We start from the raw sequence: 22,795 nt of genomic DNA, 5'->3' as shown, positions 1-22,795 counted from the left end.
ATGTAGAGCAGTTCACTCTGAGGTGCAGCTCATCTTGGTTTCTTAGAATTAGCGCTTTTCCTCCCCTGTTTTCTTTTGTTTGTTTGTTTGTTTTTTTGCCGTACGCGGGCCTCTCGCTGTTGTGGTCTCTCCCGTTGCGGAGCACAGGCTCCGGACACGCAGGCTCAGCGGCCATGGCTCACGGGCCTAGCCGATCCGCGGCATGTGGGATCCTCCTGGACCAGGGCACGAACCCGTGTCCCCTGCATCAGCAGGCAGACTCTCAACCACTGCACCACCAGGGAAGCCCCCCTCTGTTTTCTTACTTGCTATTTGGTTTGCTTTTCTCTTCCAGTTACCACATGGGACTGACGAAAACTGGCTTCAAAAGCTGTATAATAATTTTGTCAACAAGAACTCTTTGTTTGAAAAACCCAGAATGTCAAACACATCCTTTATCATCAAGCACTTTGCTGATAAGGTACATACAGTGAGAGTTTGGAGCAGTGCTGTCTGCCCCTGGCCCACAGCTGTCTCCTGGGAGGAGCAAGCAGGCCAGGGACTTTGCTGGTCAGAACCCTCACGCTTAGCACGCAGCTTTGATGAAGGATACCTGTGTGTATGCACGCGTGTGTGAGCGTAACAGTTCTTAATTTGTCTTTATCACAGAATATATGCGTTTCAGTTGTACTGCTTTAAAGATAAACGTGTTGCCAATGGACCTCATTTCTGATTTGGGGCTTATTGTGAGTTCATTAACCTTTTATCAGTTTATTATCTCCGTGAAATTGCTATAATCAAGACAGCATAGTTGTTTCCTATATTGAAAGGAATATCTTTTTGTTGACCCTTTCCTTTCTTATTGTCATAATATATTTTTACATTGGTAACAGAGACTGACTCAAGATGATGGGTTTTCTAAGTGATCTTTATTTTCTTTATATGTCTCCAATTTCTTATGAAAAAAATGTTTAGTAAAAAAAAAAAGTTTTTTTAATCAAATTACAGAAAGCTTAGGAAATGGAAGGAAAAAAAAAGAAAATGTACCACAACCACCTGCCCTAAACATGCTTTCTCATCTTGCTTTCCTTCCGTAAGGAAACTCCTGCCCTCTGTGTTATTGCCAGGTTGGGTGTTACTTCAGTGGCTTGGCCAGCGCCTGGGGATCATGGGGACAGCCTGTGCTCCCCTGTCCTAGAGGCTATTGCTGTGGTTCAGCCTGCTGGTTGTACCTGAATGCCCACAGGGGCAGTGGAGGGACAGCCAGACAGACAGCAATAATAACCTTTGTGGGCCAGAGAGTTAAATGTGATCGCCTTTCAGTGCTTGGAGTTTTTCAGATAGGCTCCTGAAGAGATGCACATGAAATGAGTGATGATATATCAAGTTATATTTTCTAGTTGTTGTCCTTTATAATTTCACAGTTGTGATCCCAAGGGAAAAAAAAGGATCAGACTTCATGTAAAGCACATATGGGATTTACTTCAAGAGACCCTCTCTATAGTACATGGTTTCTGTACGTTTAATTCTTGTCACCTGGCACTTCCAAGAAGACCCTCTTAAAAGAACTAACAGTGCAGCATTTTGTGTGTACTATGGATTGGTGAGAAGAAACCATACACACCGTAGGGTCAGCTTAGGTTCTCAATTTCATTAGCCAAGGAAATAAAATTGTTTTGAGAGCGAGGCAGCTGTGCTTAGATGCAGAAAATCAGCACGCTTTGCCATGGTCCCCAGTGCCCCCCAACAGAGCCACTCAGGTACCTGCTACCCTGTTCCTGCAAACAGTCTCCTGGGATTGGGAAGGCTCTATATTTGTTACGCCTTTGCTCGTTTATACTCGTGGCTCACACACCAGCCTGGAAGACTTTATACAACAGTCCACGTGCTGTACTCACAAGGGCATGTTTCCAGACAGGATTAAACAGTTAAATGTAAGACCTGAAATCATAAAACTTCTCAAAGAAAACATAGGCAGCACGCTCTTTGACATCGGTCTTAGTAATACTTTTTCGTAAATGTCTTCTCAGGCAAGGGAAACGAAAGCAAAAATAAACAAATGGGACTGCATCAAACTAAAAAGCTTTTGCACAGTGAAGGAAACTATCAACAAAACAAAAAGGCCACCTATTGAATGAGAAGTTATTTGCACATGATATATCTAATAAGGGATTAATATCCAAAATATATTAAGAACTCCTACAACTCATCTCCAAAAAAAGAAACAATCCTATTAAAAAATGGACAGAGGATCTGAATAAACATTTCTCCAAAGAAGACAGATAGCCAACAGGCACGTGAAAAGATGCTCAACACCATTAATCATCAGGCAAATGCAAACCAAAACCACAATGAGATATCACCTCACATCTGTCAGAACGGATAAAGTCAACAAGACCACACATAACAAGTGTTGGTGAGGGTGTGGAGAAAAGGGGACCCTCCTGCACTATTGGTGGGAATGTAAATTGGTGCAGCCACTATGGAAAATAGTATAGAGAGTCCTTGAAAATAGAACTAACATTTGATCCAGCAGTTCCACTCCTGGGTATATATCTGAAGAAAACAAAAACACGAATTCAAAAAGATACATGTACCCCTAGGTCCTCTGCAGCACTATTTACAATAGCCAAATCTCTGGACTATGTATTTTAAAATGTGATATATATTCTTCATAAATAAAAAAACAAAAATTTACAAACTGTGAACAAACAGGCTTTCAGGGGTGCTGGAATATGGAGGCAGAGAGGGTGTTCAGGGACCCCAGGGCAAGGACTCTGCTTTGTCCCCTAGGTAGGAAAGTGTCCTTCCTGGTGCACAGTTCGGATTATGAACCAGGAACGCTGGCTGTATGGAAACACGCCCTTGTGAGTACAGCACGTGGACTGTTGTATAAAGTCTTCCAGGCTGGTGTGTGAGCCACGAGTATAAACGAGCAAAGGCGTAACAAATATAGAGCCTTCCCAATCCCAGGAGACTGTTTGCAGGAACAGGGTAGCAGGTACCTGAGTGGCTCTGTTGGGGGGCACTGGGGACCATGGCAAAGCGTGCTGATTTTCTGCATCTAAGCACAGCTGCCTCGCTCTCAAAACAATTTTATTTCCTTGGCTAATGAAATTGAGAACCTAAGCTGACCCTACGGTGTGTATGGTTTCTTCTCACCAATCCATAGTACACACAAAATGCTGCACTGTTAGTTCTTTTAAGAGGGTCTTCTTGGAAGTGCCAGGTGACAAGAATTAAACGTACAGAAACCATGTACTATAGAGAGGGTCTCTTGAAGTAAATCCCATATGTGCTTTACATGAAGTCTGATCCTTTTTTTTCCCTTGGGATCACAACTGTGAAATTATAAAGGACAACAACTAGAAAATATAACTTGATATATCATCACTCATTTCATGTGCATCTCTTCAGGAGCCTATCTGAAAAACTCCAAGCACTGAAAGGCGATCACATTTAACTCGTTAATATTTATTTATTTATTTATTTTTTTGGCTGTGCCAGGTCTTAGTTGTGGCAGGCCGGCTCCTTAGTTGTGGCATGCAAACTGTTAGTTGCAGCATGCATGTGGGATCTAGTTCCCTGACTAGGGATCGAACCCAGGCCCCCTGCATTGGGAGCACGGAGTCTTAACCACTGTGCCACCAGGGAAGTCCCGAAATTTATTTTTGTGCATGGTGTGGGAGTAGTCCAGTTTGATTCTTTTTGTGTAGCTGTCTAGTTTTCCTGGCACCACTTATTGAAGAGGCTGTCTTTTCCCCACTATATACTCTTGCCTCCTTTGTCGTAGATTAATTGCCCATAAAATGTGGGTTCTTTTCTGGGCTCTCTGTTCTGTTCTATTTATTTATGTGTCTGTCTTTATGCCAGTACAATACTGTTTTGATGACTGTAGCTTTGTGATTAACTGGAGAGTTGAATGTTTAAGCAGCCACCCTGGATATGTTGTTTGAGGGATTTGAGAAGCCTCATGAATCAGAAAGGGCTGCAAAGAGGGTTTTTCTAAGCCAAATTCAGTCAGGGCAAACACCGACCCACTCTAAACGACTCTAAGGGTTTTGTGGTCCTGGAAGGTTTTGTGATCAGCTGGTCAATTTTTCTTTCCTTTCTGCCACATTAATGCTGATTCAGGAAAACATTTCTGTTTGACTCAAAGGACACCACTGAGCTTTTTTCCTCCTCCTGGTGGCTTCAAAGGCAAAGGGAACCCTAAACCAGGTCTTCTTGTATTAGCTGCACATGTTACAGGGAAAAATCAGTCACCTGTGTCCAGTGGGAACTAATGGGTGAGTGTAGAGTGACCAGCGGCCAGTGAGAAGTCCAGGCAGTGGGAGAGCCTGGCGCTTTGCATCAGATGACATATTCCCAGCTTTTTAAGCTTTCTGTAATGGCGTTGCTGTGACAAACAGAAACTGAATCTCTTTTTAAAACATTGCCTTTATAGCCCCTTCATTAATCTTTCTTTAAAAAGAAAAGAAACCTGTGGTACTTAGACACTGTCTGCGTTTGCCTCTTTGGAACTAATTCCTTTCTTTGCATAGGTAGAGTATAAATGTGAAGGTTTCCTTGAGAAGAACAGAGACACCGTCTATGACATGCTGGTTGAAATCCTGAGAGCCAGCAAGGTTTGTAAAGTCCTAAGACGTAGTTAATGTTATTCATTGTGTACTTGATGTGGATCTAAATGTGTATCAGGAAAGAGTAAGAAGTGTGTGTATGTGTTAACTGTCTTGTAGCGGCGAATTGTAGCTCCTACATACAAAAAATGACTATTTCGGAATTGGTACTAAAATATGTTTCTAGCTTCTGAAAGCATGCAAATTTCCACTATATGCAAAATCAGAAATCAAATATGCAGATGACAGAGACGAAGGACAGATAGTACAGTCATTTAAAGAATCTTAATTCACATTTTATTCATTCACTCACTTATAAAGCACTTATGTGCCAAGCATTGTCCTAGATTCTGGGGATACAGCAGTGAACAGGGCAGACAGGGTTCCTGCTCTCATGGAGCTCACATCCCAGAGGGAGCAACATACCTTACACATGAAAGCAAACAATGGTAGGTAGTGCTAAGTAAGTGCTCAAGGAAAACCAAAGCAAGATGGAGTGCTGCTCTGCATATGTGAGCTCCTTGAATCCACGGATCTGTATGATGAAGTGTCACCATAAGAGTGACTTCTGGCTTTTTCTTTTCCTCCTTAAACATTTCTTTCAATTTAAGAATTTTAAGAATTCAAATTCTTAAAATTTGAGAAAAAGGATATATCATACACAGTCCTTCATTTTTTGTGAAGATTTGGTTATCATATTTATTTTCCTTCTTTTAGAAGGTCCCCAGTCCTTTGCTGATGCTCAAGTATTTTTTTTCTCTTTTTAAAAAATTTTATTTTAATGCAGTATAATTGCTTTACAATGTTGTGTTAGTTTCTGCTGCACAGTGAAGTGAATCAGCTATAAGTATACATATATCCCCTCCCTCTTGGACCTCCCTCCCCACCCATCCCACCCATCTAGGTCATCACAGAGCACCAGATGCTCGAGTATTTTGACAATTTCCGAAATGAGCCTGAGCACTTCCCACTAATGGTCATAAGTAAATCACAGGCCATGGCAACTTCAGTTATTAAAATTGATTTATGACAGAGAATTCAGTGTAGGAATAGCCTGTATTTGTGTACAAAATTAGTTGATGTATTTCACCAATTGTTTACCTGGAGTCCAGTCTGGAAGAGGGACACAGATCGTGGTGAAGCACGGATGGGTCTCTGCACTAAGCCCACAAGCTGTCAGAGGTCTGGGAATTTCAGATTCACTTGTTCCACAGGGGTTACAGGATGCATCAGGCAGGAATTCTCCCCCAAAGAAGATTCTCAATGTCTGATTTAAAAGAAGAAAATACGAGGTCTTCTCCAAGAGGGAAGATAAGACATTGAAAGAAATAAGTGATGCAAGGTAGAAAGTAGTGAGTGTCTTAAAAGAGGTACAGATCAAAGATTAAGGTAACTCAGAGGAAGTTGGGATTAATTCGCGCTGGGACACCAGGGAAGTTATTGTGAAGGGGGTGGGGCTAGAGAATATTATAATAGCACCTTGAGTAATGGGTAGGGTTTGGATCTGCAGGGATGAGAACGTGGGGTTAGGAGGGAGGAGATTCCAAGTGCAGAAGCAACGTGAGCCAGAGCGCAGAGGGAGGAAGAATAAATGCTTCTCCTGTTCTGACACTTGGAGTGATACCCACCTACAGACATTCACATGCTTTCCTTTCTGCTCCCATTCCTGGGAAAGAAACCGTCATCGCGAGTGAGGACGACCCCCTTGTGGAACTGAGATTTTTGGCCAAGATTGTTACTTTACCCCCCCACTGGTTTAGACGTGGTTGTTGTGACCATTTCCTTGATTGTTCCAGCTGAGGACTGTGGGCGAATACTTTTGACATTGAAACCCTCTTTGTTCTTCCCAGTTTCATCTCTGTGCCAACTTTTTTCAAGAAAACCCGGTTCCTTCTTCACCTTTCGGTTCAGCGATCACAGTTAAATCTGCAAAGCCAGTCATCAAGCCGAACAACAAGCATTTCCAGAGCACCGTGGGGAGCAAGGTACTGAGAGAGTTTTCTGAGGGCGAGGGGACTGAGGGCAGGGAGCCAGGGATGGGTGGGACCCATTCCGGGCCTGGACACGGGCACTGGGTTTCTTCAAATCTATTAATATAAATGCAAATGCAAAGAAAAGTAGTAGTTCATCATCATAGTGCCTCAACCTCTAAGGCTACACACATCTGAGCAAACCATATGTTTGCACAGTAACCCGAGTCACTAAAGTCCTTTGCTTTTGAGAGTATTGGATGGAGAACTGCGTCCACAAGAGCAGGATATGCTGATAAACCCAGTCACAGACTAAAACCTTTCATAATAGATGTTTATGCATGAAGTTAACTTTTCCTCTTCTTGAGTAACTTATCAAGGTTGGACCTTTTTTTTTTTTTTAAAACATCTTTATTGGAGTATAATTGCTTTACAGTAAGGTTGGACCTTTTTTTTTTTTTCCTTTTAACCCGGATCTAAGCATTAAATTTCAGCACGATGTTTGTCACCTGACCTTGTTTCCTAGTTCCGCAGCTCTCTGTACTTGCTCATGGAGACCCTCAATGCCACCATGCCCCACTACGTTCGATGCATCAAACCAAATGATGAGAAATTGCCCTTTGAGTAAGTGTTCTTTTGCAACAGAGTGGGGAAGAAACACCGAGGAAACGGTTTCTGTCTGATGTTGGAGAATTTGCTTGCAATTGTCGTGAACTTTACTGTTTCTCGGTTTTTAAATGATTTCAAAACAAGCCTGCCCTCTACATATAATGTTAGCACAACCCCTCTGGCTAAGCCATCTCATCTCTGGGATTAAGCAAAAGGGTTAGATTTGAAACAATTATTCTACAGCTAAAGGTTACGCAACTGAGAAAGCCAGAACATTTTCCTTGATGGTAAGAATTTGTATGTGTTTGCAGGAGAAATGCTGTAGAGGGGTCTGAAGTTTTGTCTTCAAACACGCCATGAAGCCTTACTTAGACTTGTTCTCTGGGGCCCCAGGGAAAAGGCTCAGACCCACGAGTGGAAGTTATAGAGAGCCTCTTAGCTGACTCAAGCTGAGAGGTGTCTAAGGGAGTGGTCCGTCTGGAGGTGGTGACTGTGTCTGTGTGTCCTCAGAGGGTCAGGCCTAAGCCAGAGGGCCACCTGTGGGGTGTCTTATAAAGGGAACTCAGCAACAAGTAGGCGCTGGGATGGGTGAGCTTGGACATTTCTTCCACTCTGGTTGTCATTTGAAGCTCAGCCCAAAGGCCATTTCCCCACAAGACTTCTCGCTGTTGCCTCCCTCAGTCAGAATCAGCTGCTCCTTTCCCCGTGTCCTCAGTGAAGCTTTCTGAACTGTTTCACAGAGGTGCTATTTTCGTTTGACGTGCAACACATATTTATTAAGTATCTGCTGGGCTCGGGGATTACACAGGCAGATCCTGCTGCCCAGGAGCTCATGGTTGGGGCAGGTCCGCTACACTGTTCATGGGCCTGTTTATCAACTGCGATGGCTTAACACATGATCAGATCGTCTTCTTTCAGGTTTGACTCCAAAAGAATTGTTCAGCAGCTGCGAGCCTGTGGCGTTTTAGAAACCATTCGCATTAGTGCGCAGAGCTACCCTTCTCGGTACGTTGTCAGTTCCTTGTTTGGGGGGAAAAGTGCCCGACTTCAGGTCTGTGCTGAGATCCAAGGGAGGGGCTGCCGCGTTTTCATCAGATATGTTCATAAGATGTCCCGCTGTGCTGTGGGAAGGCCAGATGAACGAGCAGCATGAGAGACAGAGGCCACCATCCCCACCCTCACACCCCACCCTCATCTCTGCACTAGTGAGGGTCGCCTGCTGCCTCCCCAGTGCCCCTGAGAAAGGGAGCTGGAGGGGGAGACAGCTGTCGGAGCGGAACGTTAACAGGAAGCATCCAGGGAGCATAACCATCCAGGTGTGCTCAGGTGAGGTGTGTGGGCAGAGGGTCAAAGGTCAGGGTCATTGTCCCCAGAACAGTGGTAGGTAAGCCCTTGGGGTCCACAGGCAGCATGCGTTTCCTCCGGCCTGCCTCCTTAGGTCTGCCTTGACTTTCCAGGTGGACGTATATCGAGTTCTACAGCCGCTTTGGGATCCTCATGACCAAGCAGGAGCTTTCATTCAGCGATAAAAAGGAGGTGTGCAAAGTGATTTTACACAGGCTCATACAGGTCAGTCCTGCTCTCTCCTGGAACCACGGGCTTGCAGACACTGTCCTCATCTCTGTCTCTGTCTCAGGGCTGTAACTGTCGTGAATGCCTAAGCAGAAAGGAAACGTGCCCCGCGCGTCTGTGTGCTAAGGAGATCAGAGCAGACCTACTCATGGGGCATCATCTCCTGACAGCAGGAGACACCTTGAGGGACCCGAATTCAAACCCTGGCCTCCACCGCCACCATGTCCTGTCCTGCTGTGTTCTCCCACAGCCTAGGGAGCTTCTGCGGGCCAAGCTTATGTTACACAGTCAGCTAGACGGTCGCTGAGCCGGGGGTTCCAGGCATGGCCCTCAGTGTGGACTTAGAGGTTTGCTGAAGCCATGACTTGTGACGGAAAAGAGGGGGGGAAGCAGTTATGATGGCCAGGAATGGGTGGTGAAGAGAAGCCAAAGGAAGACAGAAACCAAGCCTTTCCAGGTGCCTCTGCTGTTCTGTGGAAACCACCTGTGAAAGGCTGGAGCTCCCCGGTAGCCCAGCCAACAATGCACACACTCCTTCCCACCCCACAGACGGATGCCTCACCCTCAAGTCCATTTCTTCCCCAGAAAGAAGCTTTAAACAAGGCAAAGTATAAACTTCTAGGTCATAATCAGAGCTTTTCTGCTTTATGTCAAAGAGATGTCAGAATAACCATGTTGGTGGCATGTTTGGATCTCTAAACATCTTTTCCAAATACTAGAGAAAATCTGAAAGATTTTGTTTCTGATTATGTCATTTTTCTCTTCCAGGATTCTAATCAGTACCAGTTTGGTAAAACCAAAATTTTCTTCAGAGCAGGGCAAGTGGCTTATTTAGAGAAACTCCGGTTGGATAAACTGAGGCAGGGTTGTGTTGTGATACAAAAGCACATCCGTGGCTGGCTCCAGAGGAAAAAATTCCTCCGAGAGAGACGAGCGGCCCTGATCATCCAGCAGTACTTCCGGGGTCAGCAAACCGTGAGGTATGTTGGAACCAAGAAGACGTGTGCCATCATTTGGCTTTCTTCGCTGTCACCTCGGGGGGCGGGGCCTCCTTCCTCCTGGGACCCGGGTGCAGATGCGTCCCCCGAGGTGGCCGTGAGCCTCCAGGTGAGATGGGTGTGTCCTTGGGGGCAGGTGGTGCTGACTGCCTGCCGTCCCTACGTGGCAGAGGTGATAACCAGGACCCTGAAGAGAGGAAGCCCTGATCAGCATGCTGCTGAAGAGGGTCAGAATTCCTGGTGAGACCAGGTAGAGGGGCTGGGCTGCTGGTCCATGGGAACTGAAAACACCTAAGGTGATCAAGGTTCAAGTGAAGCGTCAGAGTAAAGACATCAGTGTACCTTGCAGGTGGTGGGGCAAACCATGCCTGAGGGGACCATGGCAAGGCTCTGCCCGCAGGCACTAAGCCCCTGGGTGGGGCTGCCTGAGTGGAAGGCAGTTCCGCCGGCCACGCCCACCCCGCCCCTCCTTGAGTGCTCCCAGGAGGCCATGCTGGCCTGGCCAGCAAGACGGGCATCCCTCCTGGACAGCATTTTGTGGTTCTGTGTCTGCCCTGCCTCCCTCCTTCGCTTGCTCTGAGGGTAGTTGAGGGCGCAGGTGTTTAAGGTTCAGGCTGTGTGGCTCAGCCTCCCTTGTCCCAAGCTTGAGCCTGACAGCAGCATCTGGGCTTCTGCACGTGGCTGACACACCACAGCCTTCATCTCAGCACACCCCAAACTGGACTCGCCATTCCACCACCCTACCCCCACCCCAGCCCACTCTCCTCCCAGGCAACCATCTTACACAGAAACACAGCCAGCCTTGCCCTCCTGAGCCTCTGGTGTCAGTTAATAGCAGCAGTCTCCAGGGCAGGAAACTCCAGAGTTAGCTTCTTCCCCAAACTCATAGTCCCTTTCCGTTTGGGAATCACCATGGCCTGGGATTCTACTCCCGCTTGCCTCTTGTGTCTGTCCTGTTCATTTCATTCCTGCGCCCCTACCCTGGATGAGGCCTTCATCGTTGTTTGCCTTTCACTCTACAGCACAGCCCTCCACCTGCTGCCTTTCTCTCCCATCTTCCTAAAGCAGGGCCTGCCCTGCTCCTGCCGTGAATGCCTCCAGGGGTCCCTGTTTCCCACAGAAGAGCACTCAGGTTTCAACATGGTATTCACGTTCCCCCATGGCCTGGATGCAGTTATAAGCATGGAAGCTCTGTGAGGACAGGGACCATACTTGTCTGGTTCCCACTGCATCCATATGTAAGACCCAGCACAGTGATTGTCACATAGTAGGTGTTCTATACATACATACATATATATATATATATATATATATATTTTTTTTTTTTTAAATAACAAATTGTCCCCATCTATCTTTCTCACCTCACAGACTACCAGTTTTCTCCATGTGTCTTATATTCTAGCAATTCCAAATTCCCTTTTTCTGAATATTTCAGGCACTGTTAGGCCTTCATGCCTTCACTGGTCCCTTAGTCTGAAATGCCTTTTCCAGCCTTCAATGTCTACAGAAATCCTACTTTTCCATCCAGGCTGGCTGACATCTCAGCTCTTCCCAAGCAGAATGATATTTCAATAAGATCTCTCTTACAGATCTTTCAGTAGTTACTTTACTTTTCTTCTTCTCCCACTTGACCATTTCTAAGTCTGTCTGTTTCATGAGGTTGCAAACATTGAAGGTAAGAACTTTGTGTTCACCTCCAGTCCTTCAGATAGGTCCTTCAAAAAACTTTTTCTGTAAGGGGCAAATATTTGGGCTTCTGGGGTCATGTGGTTTCTCATGCAGCTGTTAAACTCTGCCTTTGTAACGTGAAATCAGTCATGGGCCATTTGTAATGAATAGTTGCAGCTGCATTCCAACAAAAGTTGACAATAGGTGGGAGGCTGCAGATTTGGCCCCAGGCCCTAGTTTTCCAACCCCTGATCTAGAGCCTCCAGCGTGATTTCCCACAAGAATGACTAGAGGAGTGAGTGAGTGCAATGCCAAAGCACAGTTGTGTTGTCACGGTCTCTGTGGGTATGTGAGTGACAGTGGGGTGATCAGCCTGAATGTGAAGAGTGTGGCAGTTCCCACATGGTGCCTCGTTCCTGGAACAGGTCCACAGTTCGGATCAGGGTGGAAAGGAGAGGTAGACATCAGCATAAACCACTTACAGCATTTAATGTGTAGATTTGCAAAACATTTGAATATGCCTCAGTTAAGAGGTGTTGCACAAGCTTGCTTCTCTGGAGTAGGTGTCAGTGCCCTGTGGGTAACAGATTTACTCTATATTCTTTTAAACCAAGGAAAGCTGTTACCGCCACAGCCTTAAAAGAAGCGTGGGCAGCCATAATCATTCAGAAGTACTGTCGTGCGTATCTTGTCCGCAGTTTGTACCAACTGATTCGCGTGGCCGCCATCACCATCCAGGCCTACACCCGAGGATTCCTGGCGAGGAGGAGGTATCGAAAGGTGCGGCTTTCTGGGATGTGAATGTCTGTTCGTACATGTCCACTACAGGTGGGATTTGGTTATTGTTTCAAAAGTCTAGGTAGGAGAACATTTGCAAACGATGCTACTGATGAGGGATTAATTTCCAAAATATACAAAAGAACTCGTACAGCTTAATATCAAAAAAACAGCCCAATCAAAAAATGGGCAGAAGACGCAGATCGACATTTCACCACAGAAGACATACAGATGGCCAGTAGGCATGTGAAAAGATGCTCAACATCGCTAATCATTAGAGAAATGCAAGTCAAAACTACAATGAGGTATCACCTCACACCTGTCAGAATGGCCATCATTAAAAAGTCTACAAATAATAAATGCTGTAGAGGATGTGGAGAAAAAAGGAACCCTCCTACACTGTTTGTGGGAATGTAAATTGGTGCAGCCACTATGGAGAACAGTATGGAGGTTCCTTAAAAAATTAAAAGTAGAGTTATCATATGATCCTTCAATCCCACTCCTGGGCATATATCCAGAGAAAACTCTAATTCGAAAAGATACATGCACGCCTATGTTCATAGCAGTGCTATTTACAGTAGCTAAGCCATTGGAAGCAACCTAAATGTCCATCAGCAGAGGAATGGATAAAGAAGATGTGTGTGTATGTGTGTGTGTGTGTGTATGTATGTGTATATATGTATATGTATATATATGTATATATACAATGGAATATTACACAGCCATAAAAAGGAATGCAGTAATGCCATTTGCAGCAACATGGATGGACCTCTAGATTATCATATTAAATGAAGTAAGTCAGACAGAGAAAGACAAATATCATATGACTTCAGTTATATGTGGAGTCTTTAAAAATGATACAAATAAACTTATTTACAAAACAGAAATAGACTCACAGACATAGAAAACAAACTTAGGGTTAGTTACCAAAGGGGATAGCGGGAGGTGGATAGATAAGACTTTGGGATTAACGTATACACACTACTATATATAAAATAGATAAACAACAAGAACTTAACTGTATAGCACAGGGAACTATATACTCAATATCTTGTAATAACCTGTAATGGAAAAGAATCTGAAAAAGAATATATATATAGGTATAACTGAATCACTTTGCTGTACACTTGAAACTAACACAGCATTGTAAATAATTACAGTTATTTACGATGTAAATAATTGTAATTTACAACGTAAAAAAGAACTTGAAAAAAGATAGGTAATAGTGCTCTGTGGGTTGATTACAAGAAATTCAAATTTTACCCTGTAGGAATATTTTGGTAGTTATATCTCCCAACACTGGAAGAGTTGATGAGAAAAACAGTAGAGACCCAGTTTGCGTTTCACAAAATCTTGTTTTAAAGATGCTGGAGGAACACAAGGCTGTGATCCTTCAGAAGTACGCCCGGGCATGGCTGGCCAGACGCAGATTCCAAAATATCCGACGATTCGTGCTCAACATTCAGCTTACTTACAGAGTTCAACGTTTGCAGAAAAAGCTAGAAGACCAGGTAGGTGTTCCTAACGCATCTTTCATATTTACTTTTTCTAACAGATATATTTTGCTCTGGGCCAGTTCCTTAGCTATGCTGTTGATGAAATTATTTTAAGGCAGGACAAGAAAAATTGAACATAAAATTTTCTCTGCCATTTGAGCCACAACCTTGTCCCCTTCAGCGTGCGTTGTGCATCTGCATTATATGTTAACTAGATCCTCTTAGAAGACACAGGAATGCCTACCCACCCCCTCCTCCCCAAAAAAGCAGTTTCCTCCTGGTGCCAGCAAGGTAGCTGCTTAAGAGATAACTTTCCTTCCTTAATCCTGTAAAGGGTCACAGTGATCCACTACTTGTCTTGTTGGACTATGTAAACTGTCAATATATTACTTTGACGTATAGCCCTTTGTCTTAAAAACTTAAACTGTGCTTTGACCTCTAACAGGTGGAACAGTGCTCAGAGCTTTCTGAAAGATTGTCTCCTGGGTTATAATCCTCAGGTTGGCTCGAATAAAATACTTTATTTCTTTTCTAGATTGAATATTGATTAATTATTTTTTTTGGTCAACACTGTTAAGATTTATGCCCATGTTAGGAGCTTCAAACAGCTTACATGGGCCAACTGAGCTAGGAAACAGAAGCGCACTGTGAAGGGCTGATACATATGGTTGTGTAGGTTGCACACTGCACAAGGGCACCTGCCCAAGAGAGCAAGTGGGGCTGAAATCCTGTCTGGCTTCACTTGCCAGCCCATGTGTCTTGGTATAAAGCTGTACTGCCTTGAGGCATGGGTGCCTTTTTCTAATTTGCACAAAGATGCTACCTGCATGCCAAGCCATGCTCCCTCAGAGCTGCACTGGCCCAGAGAAGTTGCCGTTTTCTAACTTGCCCAAAGGTCTATGTGGTCTAGCTACAGCCCTGCCAAGTTTGGGAAGATTCCCCATACCATTCCCATTGATAGGAAAAAACTTCATATACCCTCAGCCAGTGGGAGAGAGCTGTGGAATATGCAGTGTCCAGTTCTATGAAACTTACTCCTGCATCTGTCTCAAATAATACTGAGATTCTCCTACAATAAACTAATAAAAAAAGCATGTGTCCAAAAAAAAAAAAACTTAGCCCTAGGGGTCGTTGGTGAATGGATGAATGTGCAGACAAGAAACTGTAGGTTTTGATAAAGTTCCCCCTCCTTGTGCTGTTGTGCAGCAGGCCTGCATGTTATATAGCTTGTGGCGAACAGCATTGAAAAACAGCCCTGGCCAAGTGGGAGCAGGGCCCGTGGGAGTGTCCACACACCCTGAGCTCCTTTCTAGGTGTTCATGTGCTTAGGGCTGCCATAACAAGCCAGCACAGACTGGGCGGCTTAAACAACAGACATTTATTTTCTCACAGTGCTGGAGGCTGAAAGTCCAAGATCAAGGTGTTGGCAGCGTTGGTCTCTCCCGAGGGGTTTCTCCTTAGCTTACACATGGTCTTCCTCTCCCTGTGTCTTCACATCATCTTCCCTCTGTGTGTGTCTGGGTCCTAATCTCTTCTCATAAGGACACCAGTCATACTGGATTAGGGCCCACCTGTATGACCTCGTTTTACCTTAATTACATCTTTAAAGACCCAATCTCTAAATACAGTGACGTTCTGAGGTACTGGTGGTTAGCACTTCAACATGTGGATTTGGGGGGATGGAGGGGACACAGCTCAGCCCACCACATTAGGGCTGTCCTGGAGCTCCAGGGTTGCACTAAAAGAGCCACCCGCTCAGGAAGGCATTTGCCTAACTAGCTCTGCATCCCTATTTCACTAGGTTGAAGGTGCTCATACATGCCATTGTAATGATAACTGGGGTCAGTGTAAAGAAACCTCCGATTTAGATGAGAAGTTGTGAGGAGCAAATGGAACAGCTTCTTTATATTTGTTAAACCCCTAAGTATAGGATGTTTCTTTCCTCTAGAACAGAGAGAACCATGGGCTGGTGGAAAAGCTGACCAGCCTGGCTGCTCTTCAGGCCGGTGACGTGGAGAAGATTCAGAAACTGGAATCAGAGCTGGACAGAGCAGCCACCCACAGGCAGAATTATGAGGAGAAGGGGAGGAGGTACAAGGCTTCCGTGGAAGAGGTCTGTGCCTGTGGGCGTAGGCTGTGAGTCATGCCGTGAAAGAGATCACAGTGCAGCACTTTCCCACAGAGTAGACTTCTGCAGAGCAAATCAGATTTTGCCATTGGCTTCCATTACCGAAGAGAGCCTGCATCTTAGGGGAGGGGAAATCTGAGGCCTGGAGTCCGGGTGGGAGCAGAAGAGGAGGCTAATGCTTCAAGAAGCACAATATAAGGTTTCCTCTTCCTTCCCACGTCTGTAAAGTGTTGAAGGGCCTGAGAAAGAGCCCTGGTCAGATGCTTCCCTCTCTTCCAGCATGACCTTGATCTCCTGTCACTTGTCCACCTGGTGTGCATCCTGGAAGCATCGTCCCCAGAGCAGCAGTGCAAAGCATGGGCAGGTTTTCGTCTCTGTGGTGTAGTAAAAAGAGCAGTAGACAGAAAAACCAGATATCCCAGGCTCAAATCTTCTCTGGGCAACCTTGGACAAGTCACTTACCCTCTCTGAATTTTGGTTTCCTCATATGTAAAATGGGAATAACAAAAAGGGACTGACAGAATTATGGTGAAGATAAAATTGTCAGATAAAATCATTTAACCAAGTGACTGTCATAGAGCCCTGCAAAAGCGTGAACTGCTGTTTTCTAAGCAGGTGGTCTTTATTACCATCCGTTCTGCACCTTCTGAAGTGCCACAGCAGCCACCGTAGTGGCAGCCTGGAGCCCCAGGGCATCGCTCTGCCCTCCCCACGACCAGATGCCTGGCTGCACCAACACGGCTGCTGGCATCCCCCTCACTGCCAGTCACCAGCCGTCAGCACCCAGGGGCTCCCAGCTGCCAGCCCAGCAGGCACTTTACGAGAGAACTTAGGTCGTGATCACACATCCTTCCTGAGTCTCAAATTGTGAATCCACTTTATATCATAAATTTCTTATATTAAATATATAAATACCCTGGCCAAGAAAAAGAGAAGTTTCCTTGACTTTGGGAAGACCTTGGATTTGGTTCTTTCTCCTTGATTTCAGCCATTTCTGGGCGAGGCTGGGAACTAGTGTCTGTTGAAGTCACATGGAGCCCTTGCACGTGGTTCTAAACACAGCGTCTTGGTGGGCTGGTGCCGGCTGTTACCTATGGATGGGAGCCGAGACCAAAAAATACTAATTTAAAAATATGCAGGCAGTGGTGACAAAACTCAAAGGGAGGTTTTCAAAAAAGCATTTTTTTCTTCCCTTTGCTAGAAATTGGCAAAGCTTCAGAAGCGTAATTCAGAATTGGAAATACAAAAAGAACAAATACAGCTGAAGCTTCAAGAGAAAACTGAGGAGTTGAAAGGTAAAGCCCAAGGTGACCCGACACACATTCACCTGTTCACAAGTCCAGTCATTCAGGAAATAGGTACTGGGTGGGAACTGAGTTTCAGGCTGGACCAGGAGGCTCTGGCATAATGAGAAAACTTTCACTCCACAGAGAATAACTTTATTTAAATCGTGGCAAATGTACCCTACAGATTCATCCTGTTTATTTCCATCTTTTGTCGGAGAACAGCCATCCCTGTCTCAGAACCTCCTGGGCCATTTACAAAGTACTGATGGGTGGGCCGTCAGTCTGGAGCTGTGATATCAGAAGATGGGGTGGGGGAGTATCAGTGGGTGGTGGTGGCAGGTATGGTTCAGAGTCTGTTTTTTTTGTTTGTTTGTTTTTTTGGTACGTGGGCCTCTCACTGTCGTGGCCTCTCCCATTGTGGAACACAGGCTCCAGACGCGCAGGCTCAGCGGCCATGGCTCATGGGCCCAGCCGCTCCGCGGCATGTGGGATCTTCCTGGACAGGGGCACGAACCTGTGTCCCCTACATTGGCAGGCGGACTCTCAACCACTGTGCCACTAGGGAAGCCCCAGAGTCTGTATTTTTTTAAACCTTGTAGTCATTCTGATACATTGTCCAGGGCAGTGTTGGGATAATGTTTGTGGCTTACCAAGGATTTGCACTCAGATTTCAGCTCTGTCCAAGTTACTTAGTCTAAGTGGTACCCAGGTCCTCTGCCACTCTCCTGGCCCTGAACAAAGGGCCCTGCTTAGCACTGAGCTACATCAGCCCTGAGCTGTCAGATGCAGGCCCTTGGGACCAGCAGTAACACTTTCCTTTGGAGTGTGGAGCAGCCATCCTTAGCCTAGCTCTGTCCATCTGTACTTGTCCGACTCAAGTTCTAATTGCAGGCCCTTGCTAAATCCCAGAAAAGGCAGCAGGAACATGAGCCCAGTGGTTCCTCACCAGGTAGTTTAAATCACCACACTGGATTATCTGTCCTGTCCAGGAGCTATTCCTTAAGCTCCAGCATGGGGGCAAGAGCTCAAGGGTTCAGGCCTGGGGATCTAGCACACACCTTAGGCCCAGCTGTTGGTGGATGTGCCAGCATCTGGAGCAGCACTAAGCCCTGGGGGTTCAGGTCAGAGTGCAGGAGAAGCACATATCGGGAGGAGGAAGTAAACATCCTGAGACCTGGCCAGCAGAGCAGGCAGGGTGTTCAGGTGATGCCCAGGATGAGCATAACCTCCTGCTGCAGATACTGTGTGCCCTGCACCCTGTCTCTAAGGGCTGATGATGTGGGTGCTGGGGCCCACGTACGTGGCAGTGATGGACAGGAAGAGGTTAGAGGTCTGTGAGTAAACCTTGAACCTGAATTAGGTAAGGGCTTTTTAATTACAATCCATTCCTCTTGAGTGTTTGTCCTTCTTTCTAACTTCTTTAAGTGGAATTTCCCACAAAAAATTTTAAATTCCCACAAGTATATCCTGAAAATTATATACTTGACAGCATTGACATGTTTGGGTGGGTAATTTTATAGCTCCTTCTAAAAAGTGCCTGAAAGCTTTCACACCCCATGTTTATAAACTGCTTATCCTGTGGGTCTCCCTACACATGGCAAACTGAGTTTTACGAAAGCACCAACTTCCACTTACTCTTGTGACGTGGGACTCAAGGATATTATCGAATGCTGTTTCCCCTTTTTGAGATTCCACCTTGGGCAAAATCTCATTGCTTTGGGGAAGAAAGTCCCATTTGGGCAGCCTCTTTAGCCCATTTGCAAATAGCCCAAGATGGTAAACACCAGAATTGAAGTCAATTCTGTGAATGAATTAAACACTTAAATTATACCAAATACGGTATCTTCTAAATTAAAGCTTAAGCATTTTCCCTAGTATTTTCTGTCTGACTCATGACATTCTGAAGCAGTCATTTTGATTCAGGGACATTTTACACTGCATTAGACAAACTATTAAACTGTTGGCTTTTTTTTTTTTTTTTTTTAAAACAAAGTCATGTGGAGGATTACTCTTGTCACCTCATCCCTGGGCTCCCCTCTGGGGCAGGACTCAGAAATGAGGTAGAACTCAAGGACGAGGTGTCAGCTAAGCACATATTGGGCTGTCAGGCTTTGATGGGCTGCATCTGTTAATCCTGTGCCCATTCTGCAGGGCACCTGTTGTGTGTGGACACATTGGGAACGTGGAGCTGTCCTAACCAGAGACTGTCTTGAACCCCAGTGATTGTTTCCCAGTGGTCAGGTGCCCACTTAACCTACACTTTGTGTTAGATTCTTGTATTGTATTTAAATGCAACAGTGGCTTTTTAGACTTCCTCTTCCCCAGATGAAGACAGACACTTTATTATTTTCTTGGTTATCATGAATGAGTGATTCTCCACCAAGGCCCTTTTGTTCACACACCCCCCACCCCCCGCCAGGGGACATTTGGTAATGTCTGGAGACATTTTTGGTGTCACAGCTAGAGCAGAGGTGCTACTGACCTCCAGTGGGTAGAAGCCAGGGACGCCAGTCAACATCCTGCAATGAGCAGGATGGCCCCCTCTCCACAGCAAAGAATTATCTAGCCCGAAGCATCAATAGTGCTGAGATTGAGAACCCCTATCATAAATTGATCATCTTCTTCCCAAAGGGTTTCTATTTATTTTTAATAATAATATTTATTGTCTCAAAGCCAACATATCTATTTTAATAAAGCAAATGGTATTCAGACCAATAAAAGTACTCTGAGTGAAACTATTTATAGATTCCAACACAACAAATTTGTGAGGGTTATTATTTTGAAACCCCCTTATCTATTTCTAACTTATAAAAAATGACAATTATAGGGCTTCCCTGGTGGTGCAGTGGTTGAGAGTCCGCCTGCCGATGCAGGGGACACGGGTTCGTGCCCCGGTCTGGGAAGATCCCACATGCCGTGGAGCGGCTGGGCCCATGAGCCATGGCCGCTGAGCCTGCGCGTCCGGAGCCTGTGCTCCGCAACGGGAGAGGCCACAACAGTGAGAGGCCCGCGTACCGCAAAAAAAAAAAAAAAGACAATTATACTCTCATCTTAAGTCCCATTAATCATAAATATCACATGATTGTTCTTACATTCTCACTTTCTTAAACGTGACATGAAACAATCAAGGCATTGCTTTGCAGACACATTTCAAAGAGCATTCATTCTCTTTCACAGAAAAAATGGACAGCCTCACCAAGCAGCTCTTTGCTGATGTGCAGAAAGAAGAACGACAGAGAATGTATGAAACCTCATTTGCCTTAAAGCCACTGCTTTTTTCTCTCTCTGCTGTCTTCTGTTTTGCTCCTCAGCTTGCAGGTAGCAGATCACAGATACAGGAGAGCAGGGTGTGAATATTTTTAGGAAGTGAGAGATTGAGCTTTGTGAGAGCTAAGTGCCCAGTGTGCACCTCTCAGACACTGCACAGGTTCTGGAGTTGTGGGCACAGTGGACCTTTATTGCCAAGACAGTGAGAAGTTCAGAGACTGCCACCTCTTCACCTTCCATCAAGTCCAAGAATGAAAATTATTGCCTCTTAAATAAACCTCCCTTCCTTCCCCTCACCCCCCACATTGTATCTGTAAACTTGACTCTTGTCTCAGACAGTAAGGTGTGTAACCCACCTCACAAAAATTAAGACAGGTCCCATGAGCTTGTACTGTACCAGCCTTGCCTTTCCTGTCTCACTGTCAAATCCTTTGCTAAGATCTAGAGGCTCCAGTCTGTGCCCCCCTCTCTTAAGAAGTCAACTCACAGGTTTTTAGATCTCCAGGTAGGGATTCATGGCAGGGTGTTGGGGAGAGATGGAACGTTCTTGCATATCTCTGTCCAAGGCTAGAAGGCACAGGGCTGCCTGGGTGGCAGGATATACAACTTCCCTGTGAAGTTAGTTAGCAGGAGAACCTGGGTCTGGATGAAGGGGGCAGGATGCTAAGCAGTTAGGGGAAGGGAGTGTCACTGAAAATCTCCAAGAGTTAACAGATACATAGAGTGTTTCATGATCCTACATCAGTTTTTTTTTTTGATGTGTTGTTGATTTATAATAGTAGTTTCATGTGTACAACATAGTGAGTCAAAATTTTTATACATTGTACTCCATTTATAGTTATTATAAGATATTAGCTAATATTCCCTGTGTTATATAATATATCCTTTAGCTTATTTATTTTATACATAGTAGTTTGTACCTCTTAATCCCCTACCCCTTTCTTGCCCCTCCACCTTCCCTCTCCCCACTGGTAGCCACTAGTTTGTTCTCTGTGAGTCTGTTTCTGTTTTGCTACATTCATTCATTTGTTTTATTTTTTAGATTCCACATATAAGTGATAACACAGTATTTGTCTTTCTCTGTCTGACTTATTTCACTAAGGTATTATACCCTCCAGTTTCATCCATGTTGTTGCAAATGGAAAATTTTCCTTTTTTATGGCTGAGTAATATTCCATTGTATACATATGCCACATCTTCTTTATCCATTCATTTGTTGATGGACACTTAGGACGCTTCCATATCTTGGCTATTGTAAATAGTGCTGCTGTGAACATTGGCGTGCATGTATCCTTGTGAATTAATGTTTTCATTTTCTTCGGATATATACCTAGGACTGCAATTGCTGGGTCATACTTACATCAGTTTTTAAATAGGGATAGTTAACTCTTTACCTTGAAAAGTCTGTTTTTCAGTGAACTCTAAACTCTAGGATAGAGGAGCTCAGCTGTTGGCATCTGCTGGTGTTCTGGGGCCACTTAGGAGTGATCATTTCAAGCAGGGGCTTAGAGAGCCAGCCTGAGGCCAAGTCACTTTGACCCCTTTGCAGTCCTCATCAGCCCTCACCTGCAGCTCCTTTTGGTCCCTGGTCAGCTGACTGGGGAAGACTTGGTCCTGTCACAACCCTTGAGAGGCTCAGAGGTGCCACAGTCAGTGGACACACTTCTGGTCAGTTTAGGCTACACGTCTGAGATTCTCTTTACATAAGATTTCTGGTTGCAGTTTGCTTCATCAAATGTATTTTCCTGGCCTCTTAGGAGCACTGTAGTTTTTTTTTTTTAATCTGAAAACAAAGTTTAAAAGTTTGTTAATACCTGTAAGAAGAAATGAAACAAAAACCTATTGGGAATATGACTCTCTTCCTCAGGATTTTCCCCTTTCTGCTATAAAAGCAAGTCATAAAATGGACTGAGTTGACAGCCCAGCAAGTGGGAAGATGATTTCTTAAACTCACAGAGCTCCTAGGATGGCTTCAATTCCGACTGGGCCCCTGTGAGCTGTGTAGGGCTGGTCTAGGCTCTGTATCTCTCTTCGGTTATCTTTCTTGGGCTCAATTGAGCAGTCGTCGTACAAGGAATTGGCTTTCTGTGGCCTTTTGGGCACCTGGGTTTGCTGCAGTTTATTCTAAAATGATTGAAGAGCTGAACCCTTTCACATATTAAATGGCTATTAATTTAACAACCATTTAACTGGTTTAGGACTAAGTATTAACTTGTTTAGGACTAAGCCAAACTGCTCCAAGGATCCTTGGTTCGAGGCAGGGTACAGGACATAGCAGAATGTGCCACGGTCTTTTCTGAGTGAAGTGGCCCCTTTAGGGGACCACGGGGAACCGGGGCGGCTTGGGGGATACACGACCCCCAGCAAGCATTGAGTCTTTACATTTAGCCTCCCTCTCCTGTGCGTCCTCGGAGTGACCCCTGTAG

The 22,795-nt window shown here is 45.1% G+C and overlaps 1 protein-coding gene across 1 annotated transcript in view; it reads left to right on the top strand.

Annotated features, from left to right (window-relative positions):
- MYO5C (myosin VC) overlaps positions 1–22,795 on the top strand; it is a gene marked incomplete at both ends in the record, with an annotated part of 99,201 nt that overhangs the window by 37,695 nt on the left and 38,711 nt on the right. The window contains 12 exons of the mRNA XM_079699076.1: positions 335–460; positions 4,524–4,607; positions 6,449–6,583; positions 7,095–7,192; positions 8,096–8,182; positions 8,635–8,746; positions 9,518–9,729; positions 12,030–12,195; positions 13,557–13,703; positions 15,637–15,801; positions 17,018–17,111; positions 20,280–20,343. Of these exons, the coding sequence (XP_079555202.1) occupies positions 335–460; positions 4,524–4,607; positions 6,449–6,583; positions 7,095–7,192; positions 8,096–8,182; positions 8,635–8,746; positions 9,518–9,729; positions 12,030–12,195; positions 13,557–13,703; positions 15,637–15,801; positions 17,018–17,111; positions 20,280–20,343 (1,490 nt within the window). The remainder of the gene's footprint in view (positions 1–334; positions 461–4,523; positions 4,608–6,448; positions 6,584–7,094; positions 7,193–8,095; positions 8,183–8,634; positions 8,747–9,517; positions 9,730–12,029; positions 12,196–13,556; positions 13,704–15,636; positions 15,802–17,017; positions 17,112–20,279; positions 20,344–22,795) is intronic.

The sequence above is a fragment of the Hyperoodon ampullatus genome (assembly GCF_949752795.1).
Source record: "Hyperoodon ampullatus genome assembly, chromosome: 3".
Lineage (NCBI taxonomy): Eukaryota > Metazoa > Chordata > Mammalia > Artiodactyla > Ziphiidae > Hyperoodon > Hyperoodon ampullatus.
This window is presented reverse-complemented; position numbering and strand designations above follow the sequence as displayed.